Consider the following 19376-nt stretch of genomic DNA (forward strand, 5'->3'; position numbering starts at 1 on the left):
ACGTGGGCACTTACACACCGGTAACTGTAACCTGGAGAATTGAACAACTGTGAATAAAACCTGAAGACTGCACCCCACTGTGTCCTTGAATAATTGCTGCACCATTACCAGCCCTGCACTACACCGCATCAACAACATCTACCTCATAAAATCATCTACACTGCCCTGGAGCTTAGCTCTGCCAGTGGAGAGCTGAACCAACTCTGCTGCGTCACCATCAGCTCCAGGGAAACTGCACCGCAGCGGTGGCCCCATATAGCCGCATACCACAGGTGGCGTCACAAACATTTTCCCCAAAATTAACTTTTACTTTTCTTCATTTGACCGCCCGGGGCCACGGACCGGGTCACTGCCACCGTGACTACCCCAGAAAAGGACCAGCCCGGCTACCGAGTACCCCACGGCCCCAGGGGGCGCGTCATATTCTTTACTGAACTACTTTGGATTCATTGGATTACTTTGGACCTGCATGGGATTTCCTTTTTTTTCAATAAATTGGTGAACGAGTGATAGTGTGGGGGAGTCTTTATTCAAATAAAGTGTTTTTCTTTTTGATTACTGGGTTAGTAATGGGGGTGTCTGATAGACACCTCTCCATTATTAACCCCAGTGGTTGATTTTTTACAAATCACAGCTGTCATCAACCCCAACAACCATTATCTCAACTGCCACCGCACCAAGGTAATTGGAAAGAGCCGGGCAAAGGGCCAGAATTGGCGCATCTCATTAGATGACCAATTCTGAGGCGGATATGGGGTTGGTATTTTTAGGCTGCGATGGGCCCAAAAACCACAGACCTTCCCAGCCTGATAATATAAGCCCCCAGCTGTCTGCTTTACCTTGGCTGGTTATGACAAATATGGGGGACCACAAGTCATTTTTTTAAAATTTATAATTATATGTAAAATTAAATAAAGCGAAATACTCTTTAATACCAAATGAATGGCACTAAAGGGTGCAAGTTTATAATATGTAGGGGGCTTGTGACATTATATGTCTACAGGATATCTATCTATCAAACTATCTATCTCTGTACATTGTATTGTTTATTAGTTTGTAAACTAGCTTTAAATTATATAGAGAATTACAGTATGTAAAAGATGATGTTAAAAACGCATGGCATACGGATTAAACACTCATGTCATATGAATGCTAGGTGAGAAAAATCGTATCGCATGATACTCATTCTACTTTTCTGGGTCAACATTGGGCTGACTTTTTTTTTAGACTATTTTTTTTTATTATACGCTAGTGTGACCCCAGCCTAAGGCTACATTCACACGTTCAGTATTTGGTCAGTATTTGACATCAGTATTTGTAAGCCAAAACCAGGAGTTGGCAAAAAATACCAAAGTTTTGCGTGTGTTTCAATTATACTATTCCTCTAATTATACTGATATAAAATACTGAACGTGTAAACATGGTCTAACACCTTCTCTCCAAGACCAATTTTTGTTTTGGCCCTTTTGCTTTATCCTCCACTTCTTACAAGAGTCAGAACTTTTTTATTTTTCCATCGACATATACTCATTATTTGTGTTTTGTAGGACAAATTGTATTTGTGCTCATGCACATGAACGTAAAAATCGGATGAAGTCAATCCATTGTTTTGACTGATAACAATTCTGTGGGGCTGTGCAGATGTTCGATCCTTTTTCCTCGGACCGAGTCAGTCCAAGGACAAAATTGCACAATGCTTGAGTTGCATCTGATTATCGAGAATTTTATTTATTATTATTTTCTTCATATCCGAGAAAAACGTATCACAATCTGATCAAACTCTGATCAGCGTTTGATCAGAGTGTGATTAGCACAGTCGGACCGATTTTCTTGAATGAGTGAAAAATTGTCGTGTGACCCAGCCTTTAAAATGATGAAAAAAAATTGAGAAATTTGTATATTTCCATCAATAGAGTTGTGTGATTGCTTGTGTTTTTTGTGATGTGCTGTTGTTTTTATTGATACTATTTTGGGAATCTTAGAAAGTATTTATGGTTTTTAGTGATGAGCGAGTATGTTCTGTTAACCCTTTCGCTGAGTATGCTCGGGCGAGCACCGAGTAGTTACAGCTGCTCGGTGTTATGTTTGAATCACTCCCATGTGCATGATTTGCGACTGTTTGACAGCTTTAATACATGTGAGGAATGTCTATTTCTTACACATTCCTCACATGTATTAAAGCTGTCAAACAGTTGCAAATCATGCACACGGGAGTGATTCAAACATAACACCGAGCAGCTGTAACTATTCGGTGCTCGCCCGAGCATACTCGGCGAAAGGGTTAAGAAAACATACTCGCTCATCACTAATGGTTTCTATTGCATTTTCTGTGAACTAAAAATGGCAATTTTGTGATTCAATTTTTTTATTTTTTTTGCTTTATGCCAATTGCCGCAGGGATTAAAAAATAGATTTTAATAGATACCAAGTATTTTTATTTAAAGATTTTTAAGCTGGAAAAAATATGTATATTCAATTTTTATATTTTAATTTTTTTTTACGTTTTTAGTCTCCTTAGGGAACTTGAATGAGTGATCATTTGATCGCTTGTTTTATATACCATGATACCACAGTATTGCTGTATATGGGGAACATTATGATCTCCCATGGTCTCCTGCTGTTGAACTTAACAGGAGTACCTTCAGCAGGCCCTTCAGCAGAACTCATGCTGCCAAGAACAATGGCAGCCTATGTCTACTGAAAGATCTACTATAGACACTGGTGGGCATTTTCCTGAAGCTGCTGTGCCGATGGTCTTTTTTTAGGCGTCAATACTTTCAACTATTGAGAGCTTGTTGATTCCTAGTGGAAGCCGCCTGAAAATGAGCATATCGATTCCTTCAACTGCTTCAGGTTTTCTGAACCCTGAAGTGATTATAAGAAGAGACATAAGATGGAAATTGTGCACATCAATGTTGTTTTGACATTGCTGTGCTGCGCATTATGTTTATTTTTAGGGCACATTTGCAGTCCTTTATGTGAAATTCGCCTAAGAAAAGACGCCGTATGCACATACCCTAAGACTGCCATATGAAATGCCACTAGAAGTGAATTCTCTCCTATGTTTATGCAGTGAATTTGGAACTCTGTATTGTAAAGTTCTGCGGAATATGTTGGGGCTATAGAAATGTATTATTATTAGCTCTATCAGAAAAGCAGACTGACTATAGCTATATTTTGACATAAAGCAGTACATAATGTTGGACTCAAAAATGACATGATGATGAAGATAATTTAGTATAAATGTTGACAGAATAGAGGCATGAAATAGAGAATTTACCGTTGAGTTAAACGCTCCTATGCATTCCATATTTGCTTTATAATATGCACAATACAAATGAGGAATTTCGAAATGGAAAGGTGAAGAAAAAATGGATGTAAACATTATTATTGAAAAGCTGGCAGCAGCAGTACTGATCACGTTCATCACCAAAGTTGACCTCACCTAGAAAAAATTAACAATTTTGAGATGCAAAAAAAACACAAACAAGAGAACAAGAACAACTTCACCAAAAACTATATATATCTGACCTAGGGCTCTTTCACACATCAATATTTTCCGGTATGTGTGGTGACAGATTCCACACATACCGGAGACACTGACACACGCAGACCCATTCAAATGATTGGGTCTGGACACATCTCAGTGTGTTTCCACGGACCGTGTGTCCATGTGCTCCACACGCTGACATGTCCATTTTTTTAAGAATGCATGGTCCGCAAAATGTACCACGCGGATGACATCCGTGTGTCACCCATGTGACGCGTGCCGGGGCCTGGGAATCAGCGCTACAGTTAGCTGGGACAATGATGAGGGTAGTAGTAGTCTGCTCCTGCAGTGTCCCTGTATAAAAATAAGAATAAAATAATAAAATCCTTACAATCACCTGTCCGGAGATGTCCCCCCCTGTAATCCATGTGACCAATCAGCAGAGGAGCCGGAGAGAATGAGCCGGAGCTGCTCTCAGGGAGTTCGCTGGAGCGGCTCATTCTCCCTGGCTCCTCTGTGTCAGCGGTCGCATGGATTACTGCGGGGAACACCTAGGATAGTTGAATATAAGGATTTTATTATTTTATTCTTACTTTTACACATGGACACTGCGGGAGCAGACACTACTACCCTCATCATTGTCCCTGCTGATGCTGACCACAGCGCCGGCAGGGAACCATTCTCTCCACCTTTTTTGATAAACAAGGCTGAGAGACCGCTGTTTGTAGAGAAATCTAACCTTTCTTTTAGAGTTAGGACCACTTTTAGGATACTTGCTTGGAACATCTATTTAGGTGTGTCCGCAATGTAGTCAGCCTGAAATTTGCCCAGAAAACATTCTAACTTTTAATCACATGCATTTCTATGTAAAAAATAACTTGCTGCTCATATGTTCAGTCTTTTGAGCGTCTTTTAGCTGCTTCATGGTTCCAAAGACGCCCAGCGGATAAAAGAAGAGACCTGACCATTCTTCAGGACTTTTCTGCTCAGAAGACGCTCTATATCTACAATACAAGTCAATGCTCCTCTAGCAGTTTCTGTATTGTTGAAGAGAGTTAAAGAAACATCTGAATAGCAACCGTAAAAAAGACTCACAAAAATACTGGAAAATGCTCATAAAATGTCTCAAAGCATTAAAAATACGCTCAGGAAATAACAACACAAAAATGTCAAAAAAGATGCTTCAGAAAAAAAACCTCACTGATGTTTCCTGAAGCATCTTTCTCATGGAAAACTCAGGTCTGCCCGTCTGAAAAAAATGCTGTGTGCACATAGCCTTAGGTTGGTTGCCCAGGGTAGCCAGTTCCTATAGGGAAGCCTTAAGGATAGAAACTTGAAGAACAAAATTAAAATGAAGAAGAGATAAAATTCATCCATATTGAATGACATTCATTCTTTTCTTGAATGTACCCATGAGTCCTCTTTGGATTGACTTATGATTATCCTTGGACTACAGGTCTTCTATCAAATGGTAGAATTTACCAAAAACGTCTAAAGCTGTAAACCTCCATTGAATACCTATAAGAGCAGCTCCATTCATTTACTATTCATTTGAATGGCTGCTATGTGAAGCTCCATTTTCTCCTAGAAATGTAATCACAAGTGATGTCTGGCTGGTGCAATCCCTAAATTAGAGACCTACTAATTTTTCCTTTCTAGTTTTCAACTCTTCTTACCTTCCCTATTGTGGGTTTGACTGCAGAAGCCAATGAAATGGATCCAGAAATAACATACTACAATGAGGAGAAAAAATTATCAGACATTAACAACAGATTTAGTCTAAGAAACTGTACAGTAGGGTTTTGAAGGGGTTGTCCACTACTTTCATATAAACGACCTATCCTCCATGATCTATCCTTTGATATTGATGACCTATCCTCATAATCAGATCGGTGGGGGTCCAACAGAGCTGAGCAGTACAGATGAGCGGAACTTTTGAAATTTGAATTAGCAGGATTTGTCGGATTTTGTTCTAAAATTTGATTTACAGCGAATAAATTTGCGTGAGTCTCAATACTGGTGAGCTTGTCATTGCTCAGAAAATACACATGGAGGAGAAAAGAAAGATAGAGGACCCCATTGGCCATAAGAACTTACACTCTACGAGAGAGAGAGGATCCCACTGGCCATAAGGGCTTACACTCTACGAGAAAGAGAAGACCCCACTGGCCATAAGAGCTCACACCCTATGAGAGAGAGGACCCCACTGGCCATAACAGCTTATACTCTACGAGAGAGAGCGGACCCCACTGGCCATAAGAGCTTACACTCTGCGAGAGAGAGAGGACCCCACTGGCCATGAGAGCTTACACTCTATGAGAGAGAGAGGACCCCACTGGCCATAAGAGCTTACACTCTATGAGAGAGAGAGGACCCCACTGGCCATAAGAGCTTACACCCTATGAGAGAGAGGACCCCACTGGCCATAAGAGCTTACACTCTACGAGAGAGAGAGGACCCCACTGGCCATAAGAGCTTACACTCTACAGGAGAGAGAGAGGACCCCGCTGACCATAAGAGCTTAGACTCTACAGGACAGAAAGAGAGGACCCCGCTGACCATAACAGCTTACACTCTACGAGAGAGAGAAGGCCCCACTGGCCATACGAATTCACAATCTATGAGAGAGAGGACCCCATTGGCCATAAGAGCATACACTCTACAGGAGAGAGAGAGGACCTCGCTGACCAAAAGAGCTTACACTTTACGAGAGAGAGAAGACCCCACTGGTCATAAGAGCTTACACCCTACGAGAGAGAGAGGACCCCATTGGCCATAAGAGCTTACACTCTACAGGAGAGAGAGAGGACCTCGCTGACCATAAGAGCTTACACTCTATGAGAGAGAGAGGACCCCGCTGACCATAAGAGGTTACACTCTACGAGAGAGAGAGGACCCTGCTGACCATACGAGCTTACACTTTACAGGAGAGAAAGATAGGACCCCTCTGACCATAACAGCTTACACTCTACGAGAAAGAGAAGACCCCATTGGCCATAAGAGCTTAGACTCTACGAGAGAGAGAGGACCCCGCTGACCATAATAGCTTACACTCTACAGGAGAGAGGACCCCACTGGCCATAAGAGCTTACACTCTACGAGAGAGAGAGGACCCTGCTGACCATACGAGCTTACACTCTATGAGAGAGGACACCGCTGATCACTTACACGCTACAGGTGAGAGAGAAGCTTGCTGATCATAAAGCGTTGTCCCCTCACAATGAGCTCTGGTGTGGAACATGGCTGCTGGTCGAGGGGTACTTGACTAGACCCATCCATCGGCCTTCAATCACACTGTGCATGGGCATTGTGCACAGAATTGTCCAATGGAGGCCATTGATGACTGGGTTTAGTCACATTCCCCTCCATTAGCTGACATAACCAGGACCAGAGAGTCATATTGCACAGTGGCGGATCCTTTGAGATGAGGACACAGCATTGTTGTGGTGATTACATGATATTAGTAACTGGATATGACTTGGTCATTTTTACAAATAATTAGGAAGTAGCAAACCCCCTTTAATCAGAGGAACCGGACTGGTCAAATTAGGTGCATTATTAAAGTCCATGTGCCCTCCTTATAACTTGGCCCTGGTATGTCTATTCCTGGGACGAAGGGGCTGGCACATGACAACAAAATAGTAATTAAGCCATGTACAGACCTCTCAGGCAAAACTATCCTTGTTGCTCATAGCATCCAATCAGAGTTCAGCTTTCATTTCGTAAGCTTCTGTGGGAAAATAAAAGCTTTGTTGTGATTGGTTGATATGAGCAGTGAAGACAGTTTGACAGTTTTGATAAATCTGCCCCAATAATTTTATATTAACTTTATCCAAATTGTTTTTCTATAGACCAAACTTTATTTTTGAAAAGATCATTTTTTTTTCCTCTTTATTTTTCTATCTGTGCTGCCCCATAAACTCCGTAGAATTCTAAACATAAACATTAATAAGATGAGCTGTAAATTGTAAATTGTCTTACCAATGCACCGGACCATATAAACAGATGGTTAAACGTGACACTTTCCATGTAAAAGCATCTCATACTACATATGAATGCAAATGTGATACCAAATGTGATGAAAAGGATTCCCACAAATATTTAAACAGTCTGTAAAATAAGAAAAATAATAATTCAAATAAATGTATATAGATATATACTATATGTGTGTATACGTGTCTGGGTAAACGCTTGCATGAATGTATCTACCTGTACATGTATGCGAGTGTATGCGAGTGTGTGTATATATACTATATGTGTATGTATGTACAGTGGTGTGAAAATGTTTGCCCCCTTCCTGATTTCTTATTCTTTTGCATGTTTGTCACACTTAAATGTTTCAGATCACAAAACAAATTTAAATATTAGACAAAGATAACACAAGTAACTAAAAAATGCAGTTTTTAAATGAAGATCTTTATTATTAAGGGAAAAATAAATTCAAACCTACAGGGCCCTGTATGAAAATGTGATTGCCCCCCCACAACGTCAATTTATATTTTAACTCTGGTTTATCACACCTTTGGGAAGCTGAGTTCAACTACCGTAGTCACACACAGGCCTAATTAATGCCACACCTGTTCTCAATCAAGAAATCACTTAAATAGGACTTGCCTGACAAAGTGAAGTAGACTAAAAGATCCTCAAAAGCTAGACATCATGCTGCAATCCAAAGAAATTGAGGAACAAATGAGAAACAAAGTAATTTAGATCTATCAGTCTGGAAAAGGTTATAAAGAAATTTCTAAAGCTTTGGGACTCCACCGAACCACAGAGTCATTATTACCCCAAGAGCAGGGCAACGACTCATCCAAGAGGTCACAAAAGACCCCACAACAACATCCAAAAGAACTGCAGGCCTCACTAGCCTCAGTTAAGGTCAGTGTTCATGAATTCACCATAAGAAGAGACTGGGCAAGAATGGCATGCATGACAGAGTTCCAAGATGAAAACCACTGCTGAGCAAAAAGAACATAAAGACTCATCTCAGTTTTGCCAGAAAACATCTTGATGATCGCCAAGACTTTTGGGAGAATACTCTGTGGACTGACAAGACAAAAGTTGAACTTTTTGGAAGGTGTATGTCCCATTATATCTGGCGTAGAAGTAACACAGCAATTCAGAAAAGAAACATCATACCAACAGTAAACTATGGTGGTGGTAGTGTGATGGTCTGGGGCTGTTTTGCTGCTTCAGGACCTGGAAGACTTGTTGTGGTAAATGGAACCATGAATTCTGCTGTCTACCAAAAAATTCTGAAGGAGAATGTCTGGCCATCTGTTCACAACCTTAAGCTGAAGCGCACTTGGGTTATACCGCAGGACAATGATCCAAAGCACACCAGCAAGTCCACCTCTGAATGGCTTAAGAAAAACAATTTTTTTTTGGAGTGGCCTAGTCAAAGTCCTGACCTTAATTCGATTGAGATGCTGTGTCATGACCTTAACCACTTTGCGCCAGAGCCTGTTTTTGCCTTCGTGACCAGGCCAATTTTTTCAATTCTGACCACTGTCAATTTATGAAGTAATTACTCTGGAACGCTTCAATGGATCTCCCTGATTCTGAGTTTGTTTTTTTCATGGCATATTGTACTTCATGACAGCGGTAAAATTTCTTCGATATCACTTGCGATTATTTGTGAAAAAATCGGAAATTTGGCGAAAATTTTGCAATTTTCAAACTTTGAATTTTCATGCCCTTAAATCAGAGAGATATGTCACACAAAATAGTTAATAAATAACATTTCCCACATGTCTACTTTACATCAGCACAATTTTGGAACCAAAATTTTTTTTTGTTAGGAAGCTATAAGGGTTAAAAGTTGACCAGCGATTTCTCATTTTTCCAACAAAATTTACAAAAACATTTTTTTAGGGACCACATCTTATTTGAAGTGACTTTGAGGGGCCTTTATGACAGAAAATACCCAAAAGTGACACCATTCTAAAAACTGCACCCCTCAAGGTGCTCAAAACCACATTCAAGAAGTTTATTAACCCTTCAGGTGTTTCACGGGAATTTTTGGAATGTGGAAGAAAACAATGAACATTTTACTTTTTTTCACAAAAATGTTACTTTAGACCCAATTTTTTTTATTTTCACAGGGGTAACAGGAAAAAATGGACCCCAAATTTTTTTGTGCAATTTCTCTTGAGTGTGCTGATACCCCATATTTGAGGGAAAACCACTGATTGGACGCACTGCAGGGTTCGGAAGGGAAGGAGCGCCCTTAGACTTTTTGAATGTAAAATTTGTTTGAATAATTAGCGGACGCCATGTTGCGTTTGGAGAGCTCCTGATTAGTGTTGAGCCACCCCCGTAGTGTTCGGGTTCGGTTCGTCGAACACCGGGATGTTCGAGGAACTGTTCGTCGAACTGTTCGTCGAACACCTTAGAACACCGTCGAACACCGTTAAAACCAATGGCAGGCAAACAAAAACACATAGAAACACATAGAAAACACCTTCAAAGGTGTCCAAAAGCTGACAAACTGCTCAGAAGACGCTCTCTTTGAAAAAGCCGGCCGGAAATTCAGCAGCGGCATACACCGATACCCGACAATTTAGACAAGAAGGAATAGAGCATCACACATAGATTAGATAGATAGAAACATGTCAGTCACACATATAAGAAGGACAGTGACAGTGTTGCTTACTGTACTTGTTATTTAGTGTAAAGGATTTATTTAAAAAAATAATAGTGTTTTCGTGCACCGTCTCTTTAAAAAAGCCGGCCGGCAATTCAGCATCTGTACCCGACAATTTATAACAGACAGAATAGAGCTTCACACATAGATAGATAGATATAAACATGCCAATCACATATATAATAAGTACAGTGACAGTGTTGGTTACTGTACTTGTCATTTAGTGTAAAGGATTTATTTAAAAAAATAATAGTGTTTTCATGCACCGTCTCTTTAAAAAAGCCGGCCGGCAATTCAGCATCTGTACCCGACAATTTAGAACAGAAAGATAGAGCATCACAGATAGATTAGATAGATAGAAACATGTCAGTCACATATATATGAAGTACAGTGACAGTGTTGGTTACTGTACTTGTCATTTAGTGTTAAAATAAAGGATTTATTAAAAAAAAAAATTGGCGTGAGGTTCCCCGTAATTTTAGTCTCTAGCGGAGGTTAAGCAGACAGCTGGGGCAGATGTTTGAAGCCTGGGAAGGGGGTAATACCCACGGAGCTTCCCAGGCTACTAATATCAGCCCCCAGCTGAATACATAGCCTTTACTAGCTATTAAAATGGGGGACCCCCCAAAAAAATGACGTGGGGTCCCCCCCTATTTTAATAGCTAGCAAAGGCTAGGCAGACAGCTGGGGGCTGATATTAATAGCCCAGGAAGGGTACCATGAATATTGGCCCCCTCCCAGGCTAGAAACACCAGCCGTCAGCCGCCCCAGAAATGGCGCATCCATAGGATGCGCCAATTCTCGCACTTAGCCTCGCTCTTCCCACTGCCCTGTAGCGGTTGCAGTGGGGTAATAGGGCTGGGGTTGATGTCAGCTTATAATGCCAGCTGACATCAAGCCCAGGTTAGTAATGGAGAGGCGTCTATAAGACACCCCCATTACTAACCCCATAGTCAAAGTTAAAAGAAAACACAAACACCCAGAATAAAGTCCTTTAATTGAAATAAAGACACAATTCTTTATTGTTCTAAATTAAACCATACTTACCGTCACACCCATTCCAGCTGAAGCCAACGATCTCCTGCAATAAAAGAAAAATAATAAAGCAACCTCATCCTTACCTTTCCATGGTTCCCACGACGGCTCCAGCTCTGCTACATTCACATGACAGGCTGGATCGCTGCAGAACGCTGCCATCCAGCCTGTCATCCCGCAGACACTGAGAAGCGCAGGCATGCTTGCGCTCCTCAGTGTCAGGCTGTGACTGCATCCAGATGAGCCGAGTTCATGTCCAGTGATCTCGGCGCACCTCATGCACGTCACTGACAGCGTGGGAAAATTCTCCTGCACTCAGCGCTTCAGCTTGAGAGTTTTCCCACGCTGTCAGTGACATGCATGAGGTGAGCTCATGTCCAATGAACTCAGCTCACCTCATGTACGTCACTGACAGCGTGGGAGAATTCTCACGCTGAAGCGCTGAGTGCAGGAGAATTTTCCCACGCTGTCAGTGACGTGCATGAGGCTGATATTTAAATTTGGCGCACAAATCGGTGATTGGTCGCGGGCAGCGTCCGCGACCAATCAGCACAGTAGTGTTTAGCTTTGGCGGCAAGATCAGTGATTGGTCGCGTGCCAAGACCGCGACCAATCACCGATTTGGGCGCCACATTTAAATATCGGCCGCGACCAATCAGCACAGCGTTGTTTAAATGTGGATCCAAGATCGGTGATTGGTCGCGGCCGATATTTAAATTTGGCGCACAAATCTGTGATTGGTCGCGGGCAGCGTCCGCGACCAATCAGCACAGTAGTGTTTAACTTTGGCGGCAAGATCAGTGATTGGTCGCGGTCAAGACGGCGACCAATCACCGATTTGTGCGGCACATTTAAATAGCGGACGCGACCAATTGGATGTCAGCGCCGCTCCCCGGTCCTCCCTTTACACCCTAGCCGCATGGATGTCAGCGGCGCTGCCTGTGCGGATACTTCCGCTGCGAGAACCCGGGACATGAGCGGGCGCTAGCAGCAGAAGTATCCCGACCCGCAGCGCCGCTCCCCGGTCCTCCCTTCACACCCTAGCCGCTGATGTCACCACAGTATCCGCATGGTGTTACAAAGGTCCGGACATTTGTGTTAAAAATCGCTGATTGGTCGCTGGCGCTGCCTGTGACCAATCACCGATTTGGGCGCCAAATTTAAATATCGGCCGCGACCAATCACCCATCTTGGCTCCACATTTAAACACCGCTGTACTGATTGGTCGCGGACGCTATTTAAATGTGGCGCCAAAATCGGTGATTGGTCGCGCCCAGCGTCGGCGACCAATCAGCACAGCGATGTTTAAATGTGGAGCCAAGATTGGTGATTGGTTGCGGCCGATATTTAAATTTGGCGCCCAAATCGGTGATTGGTCGCGGGCAGCGCCAGCGACCAATCAGCGATTTTTAACACAAATGTCCGGATCTTTGTAACACCACGCGGATACTGTGGGGACATCAGCGGCTAGGGTGTCAAGGGAGGACCGGGGAGCGGCGCTGCGGGTCGGGATACTTCTGCTGCGAGCAGTCGCTCATCTCCCGGCTTCTCGCAACGGAAGTATCCGACCAGGCAGCGGCGCTCCCCGGTCCTCACCAATACGATTAGCTGATTGGTCGCGCTCTCCGCACGCGACCAATCAGTGATCTTGGCGCTAAAGTTAAACACCGCTCTGCTGATTGGTCGTGGACGCTGCCCGCGACCAATCACCGATTTGGGCGCCACATTTAAATAGCGGCCGCGACCAATCAGCGAGCTTGGCGCCAAATTTAAACAACGCTCTGCTGATTGGTCGCGGACGCCAGACGCGTCCAATCAATGAGATTGGCGCCAAATTTAAACAACGCTCTGCTGATTGGTCGCGGACTCCAGCCGCAACCATTCAGCGAGATTGGCGCCAAATTTAAACCCCGCTCTGCTAATTGGTCGCGGATGCCGGCCGCGACTAATCAGCATTATTGGCGCCAAATTTAAACACCGCTCTGCTGATTGATCGCGGTCGCCGTCCGCGACCAATCAGCAGTATTAGCGCCAAATTTAAACCCCGCTCTGCTGATTGGTCACAGTTGCCGGCCGCGACCAATCAGTGATTTTGGCGCCAAATTTAAACACCGCTCTGCTGATTGGTCGTGGCCGGCGATTGCGACCAATCTGCATTATTGACGCCAAATTTAAACCCCGCTCTGCTGATTGGTTGCGACCGCCGGCCGCGACTAATCAACATTGTTGCCGCCAAATTTAAACACCGCTCTGCTGAATTGTCACAGTCGTGACCAATCACCATTATTGGCGCCAAATTTAAACACCGCTTTACTGATTGGTCGCGACCGCAACCAATCAGCATTATAGGCGCAAAATTTAAACACCGCTTTGCTGATTGGTCGCGACTGCGACAAATCAGCATTATTGGCGCAAAATTTAAACCCCGCTCTGCTGATTAGTCGCAACCGCCGGCCGTGACCAATCAGTGATATAGTCGCCAAATTTCAACACCGCTTTGCTGATGGGTCGCGGTTGCTGGCCGCGACCATTCAGCGATTTTGGCGCCAAATTTAAACACCGCTCTGCTGATTGCGCCGGGTCTGCCGCATGCATATTTTAGAATACCCGATGCGTTAGAATCGGGCCACCATCTAGTTTCATGAAATAATTAAAAAAAAAATTGACGTGGGGCTTCGCACTATATTTGTGTCCAGCCAGGTACAGCAGGCAGGAACGGGCTGCCCCCAACCACCAGCTGCCTATTTGTACCTGGCCGGACACAACAATATAGGGAAGCCCTTTTTTTCTTAATTATTTCATGAATTTCATGAAATAATTAAAAAAAAAAATACGTGGGGCTTCGCCCTATTTTTGTGTTCAGCCAGGTACAACTAGGCAGCTGGGGGCTGGAATCTGCAACGCAGGGAGGCCCAAGCTTTCTGGGTCCCCCCAGCTGCAAATTGCAGTCCGCAGCCACCCCGGAAAATGGCGCGTTCATAGAAGCGCCATCTTCTGGCGCTGTACCCAACTCATCCAGGGCCCTGGTGCGGTGGCTCACTGGGTAATAAAGGGGTTAGGGCCAGCTTGGCATTATCAGCTGGCCCTAAGCCCGAAATTCATGGGGTCACGCCAATATTAGACATGACCGCCATGAATTTCTAGTAAAGTATTTAAAAAAAACACAACATCCAGAAAAAAGTCCTTTAATTGAAATAAACACACAATTCTTTATTGCTCTAAATTAAACCATACTTACCGTCACGCCCATTCCAGCTGAAGCCAATGTCTTCTGCAATAAAAGTAAAATAATAAAGCAACATCATCCTTACCTTTCCATGGTTTCCACGACAGCTTCAGCTCTGCTACATCGAGATGACAGGCTGGACCGCAGCAGAAAGCTGCCATCCAGCCTGTCATCCCGCAGACACTGAGAAGCGCAGACTTGCTTGCGCTCCTCAGTGTCTCTCTGTGACGGCATCCAGATGAGCCGAGGTCATGTCCAATGAACTCGGCGCACCTCATGCACGTCACTGACAGCGTGGGAAAATTCTCCTGCACTCAGAACTTCAGCGTGAGAATTCTCCCACGCTGTCAGTGACGTACATGAGGTGAGCTAAGTTCATTGGACATGAATGAGCTGACCTCATGCACGTCACTGACAGCGTGAGAAAATTCTCACGCTGAAGCGCTGAGTGCAGGAGAATTTTCCCACGCTGTCAGTGACGTGCATGAGGTGAGCTCATTCATGTCCAATGATCTCAGCTCACCTCATGCACGTCACTGACAGCGTGGGAAAATTCTCCTGCACTCAGCGCTACAGCGTGAGAATTCTCCCACGCTGTCAGTGACGTGCATGATTTGAGCCAAGTTCATTGGACATGAACTCGTCTCATCTTTATGCCGTCACAGCGAGACACTGAGGAGCGCAAGCATGCCTGCGCTTCTCAGTGTCCGCGGGATGACAGGCTGGATGGCAGCGTTCTGCTGCGGTCCAGCCTGTCATCTCGATGTAGCAGAGCTGAAGCTGTCGTGGGAACCATGGAAAGGTAAGGATGAGGTTGCTTTATTATTTTACTTTTATTGCAGGAGATCGTTGGCTTCAGGTGGAATGGGCGTGACGGTAAGTATGGTTTAATTTAGAACAATAAAGAATTTTGTCTTTATTTCAATTAAAGGACTTTATTCTGGGTGTTTGTGTTTTCTTTTAACTTTGACTATGGGGTTAGTAATGGGGGTGTCTTATAGACGCCTCTCCATTACTAACCTGGGCTTGATGTCAGCTGGCATTATAAGCTGACATCAACCCCAACCCTATTACCCCACTGCCACCGCTACAGGGCAGTGGGAAGAGCGAGGCTAAGTGCCAGAATTGGCGCATCCTATGGATGCGCCATTTCTGGGGCGGCTGACGGCTGGTGTTTCTAGCCTGGGAGGGGGCCAATATTCATGGCACCCTTCCTGGGCTATTAATATCAGCCCCCAGCTGTCTGCCTAGCCTTTGCTAGCTATTAAAATAGGGGGGACCCCACGTCATTTTTTTGGGGGGGTCCCCCATTTTAATAGCTAGTAAAGGCTAGGTATTCCGCTGGGGGCTGATATTAGTAGCCTGGGAAGCTCTGTGGGTATTACCCCCTTCCCAGGCTTCAAACATCTGCCCCAGCCGTCTGCTTAACCTCCGCTAGAGCCTAAAATTACGGGGAACCCCATGCCAATTTTTTTTTAAATAAATCCTTTATTTTAACACTAAATGACAAGTACATTAATCAACACTGTCACTGTACTTCATATATATGTGACTGACATGTTTCTATCTATCTAATCTATGTGTGATTCTCTATTCCTTCTATTCTAAATTGTCGGGTACCGCTGCTGAATTGCCGGCCGGCTTTTTTAAAGAGACAGTGCATGAAAACACTATTATTTTTTTTAATAAATCCTTTACACTAAATGACAAGTACAGTAAGCAACACTGTCACTGTACTTCATATATATGTGACTGACATGTTTCTATCTATCTAATCTATGTGTGATTCTCTATTCCTTCTATTCTAAATTGTCGGGTACCGCTGCTGAATTGCCGGCCGGCTTTTTTAAAGAGACGGTGCATGAAAACACTATTATTTTTTTTGATAAATCCTTTACACTAAATGACAAGTACAGCAAGCAACACTGTCACTGTACTTCATATATATGTGGCTGACATGTTTTTATCTATCTAATCTATGTGTGAAGCTCTATTCTTTTGGTTCTAAATTGTCGGGTACCGGTGTATGCCGCTGCTGAATTGCCGGCTTTACATGTTTCACTGTGAGCACTGTTCCCATCGATTTGGGCAATCACTGTAATGCCACAACCACCATGGCTGTGGCATTACAGTGAGTGGCAGACAATCCCTGCATGATTGGTGCTCTAAATAGCGCCAGACATGCAGGACACGCTTTTGGTGCACGAACAGTTATCGAACATAACCTCGAACAGCCGAATTTTTTGCAAATCGTTCGGGTTCGTCGAACAACTCGAACACCGCCCAAAACAGCTCGAATTTGAGATTGGCGAACAGTTCTAGTCGAACACCGCTCATCTCTACTCCTGATGTGCCTAAACAGTGGAAACCCGCCACAAGTGACACCATTTTGGAAACTAGACCCCTTAGGGAACTTATCTAGATGTGTGGTGGGCACCTTGAACCCCAAAGTGCTTCACAGAAGTTTATGATATTGAGCTGTAAAAATAAAATTTTCACATTTTTCCCACAAAAACGTTTTTCATCACTTAATTTTGCATTATCATAAGGGTAACAGGAGAAATTGCACCATGAAATTTGCTGTGCAATTTCTCCTGAGTATGCAGATACCCCATTTGTGGGGGAAAACCACTATTTGGGTACACTACAGGGTTCGGAAGGGAAGGAGAGCCATTTGACTTTTTGAATGTAAAATTTGTTTGAATAATTAGCGGACGCCATGTCGCATTTGGGGAGCCCCTAATGTGCCTAAACAGTGGAAACTCCCCACAAGTGACACCATTTTGGAAACTAGACCCCTTAGGGAACTTATCTAGATGTGTGGTGAGCACCTTGCACCCCCAGGTGCTTCACAGAAGTTTATAATATTGAGCCGTAAAAATAAAATTTTCACATTTTTCCCACAAAAAATGTTTTTCATCCCCTAATTTTGCATTATCATAAGCATAACAGGAGAAATTGCGCTATGAAATTTGTTGTGCAATTTCTCCTGAGTACGCCGATACCCCATATGTGGGGGAAAACCACTGCTTTGGTGTACGGCAGGGTTCAGAAGGGAAAGGAGCGCTATGTTGGCTGGGATAGGTTGCAGACACCATGTCTCATTTGAAGAGTCGCCGAAACAGCAGAAACCCCCACAAGTGACCCCATTTTGTAAATTACACCTCTCGAGGAATTCATCTAGGGAAGTAGTGAGTACTTTTTAATTTTTAAATTTATACTATTGGGCAGTGAAGAAAACATAATTATATTTTTACCACAAAAAATAGTTTTACCCTCAGATTTTACATTTTCACACAAGGCAATGGGTAAAAATGGTGCCGAAATGTGTCACACAATTTCTTCTAAAAGTGGCAATACCCCATATGTGGCTGTATCGTACCGCTTAGCCATACGGCGAGATCTGGGGGGGACGGAGCGCTATTTGACAATTGGAGAACAAATTATTGTAGAATAGGCATTTGGATTTGGAAGCACAACATTTTCTGAATTTCTTTTGGTGGGCAAGGGCCATTTCGCTTTTCCAGAGCCTTTCTGCTACCAGTAACTTGGAAGTCCCTTATATTTTTAACAGATAACGGACCTGAGTGGGGACTAGCTTTTTTTGAGGACTGAGTTGAAGCTTTTATTGGGAACATTTTACTTATTGTTTATCCGGCGCTCTAGGCTGAGCACATACATCGGGGTTTCCATCTAAATTTTCAAGTGATGTAATTCAGATGAAACCCCTGCGGGATCCATTCACTGTAATGAGGCAGCAGAGTTACTCTGGACTCCGTCTGGCCTCTGTTTAGCGGTGTCCTTTTTTCAGAAGTGCACAAAACTGTGGCCAACCGCACTTTTATGCACGCATAAAAAAACTGACACCGTGGGATCACAGGTCAGACGGCATCCACAGTGGCCTATATCTGCCTCATTACAGGGAATCTTCCGCCATGGGTTCCGTCTGAATCACGTATTTCAAAGATTTACACGGAAACTCTGGTGTAAGTGCTCAGCGCAGAGCGCAGGATAAATGTGCGCAGAGCCTTACTGCGATCTTTGGGAGACATAATAAACAAATCAGTAGCAGGTGAAGAATTGGTTTTATTTATTTTTTATGCCGTTCCTCGTGCGGTATAAATGATGAGATTACTTTATTCTTCGGGTCAGTGCGATTACAGAGATACCAGATTTATATCGGGTTTTTATGACTGACAGCTGTCACACACTAAAAGATGCTTTTTTTGCAAAATCTAGTTTTTGCATCGCCATATTTTGAGAGCTATAATTTTTCCATATTTCGGCCGACAGAGTCATGTGACAGCTTGTTTTTTGCGGGACGAGTTGACATTTTTATTGGTACCATTTTTGGGTATGTGACATTTTTTGATCGCTTTCTATTCCGTTTTTTGGGAGGTAAAATTAACAAAAGCCAACAATTCAGGAATTGTTTTTTGAGGTTTTCTTTTATGCCGTTCTGCGTGTGGTAAAAGTGATAAGGCAGCATTATTCTTCGGGTGAGTACGTTTACAGCGATACTACACTTACCGTATATTTTTTTATGTTTTGGCGCTTTTACACAATAAAACAATTTTATAGAAAAAATATTTTTTTGCATCGCTTTATTCTGAGAGCTATAACTGTTTTATTTTTCGGCTGATGGAGCTGTATGGCGGCTTTTTCTTTGCGGAACAAGATGACTAGTGTTGAGCCACCCCCGTAGTGTTCGAGTTCGGTTCGGTTCGTCGAACACCCGTGTGTTCGCCGAACTGTTTGTCGAACTGTTCGTCGAACACCTTCGAACACCGTTAAAACCAATGGCAGGCAAACAAAAACACATAGAAACACATAGAAAACACCTTCAAAGGTGTCCAAAAGCTGACAAACTGCTCAGAAGACACAACTAACACATGGAAAAGTGACAAGTACATATAGTCATGCGAAAAGAAAAGAGGTGGAGGAGTAAAAGGAGGGGGAGACACAGATATAGGCATGTC

The 19376-nt window shown here is 43.4% G+C and overlaps 1 protein-coding gene across 3 annotated transcripts in view; it reads right to left on the reverse strand.

The window, feature by feature from the left end:
- The window catches only part of LOC141171544 (membrane-spanning 4-domains subfamily A member 4A-like), a 36002-nt gene that overhangs the window by 2000 nt on the left and 14626 nt on the right, over window positions 1-19376 (reverse strand). For 2 of the 3 annotated variants that reach the window (XM_073655225.1, XM_073655226.1), the window contains 3 exons: window positions 7472-7600; window positions 5167-5223; window positions 3281-3445 (listed from right to left, as the gene is read on the reverse strand). The exons of the other annotated variant lie outside the window; for it this stretch is intronic. In XM_073655225.1, coding sequence (XP_073511326.1) covers window positions 3281-3445; window positions 5167-5223; window positions 7472-7534 — 285 coding nt within the window. In that variant the 5' untranslated portion in view covers window positions 7535-7600. The remainder of the gene's footprint in view (window positions 1-3280; window positions 3446-5166; window positions 5224-7471; window positions 7601-19376) is intronic. 3 annotated transcript variants of the gene reach the window in all.

The sequence above is a fragment of the Phyllobates terribilis genome, unplaced genomic scaffold (genome assembly GCF_046119375.1).
Source record: "Phyllobates terribilis strain yellow unplaced genomic scaffold, ASM4611937v1 Scaffold_12__6_contigs__length_324123572, whole genome shotgun sequence".
Lineage (NCBI taxonomy): Eukaryota > Metazoa > Chordata > Amphibia > Anura > Dendrobatidae > Phyllobates > Phyllobates terribilis.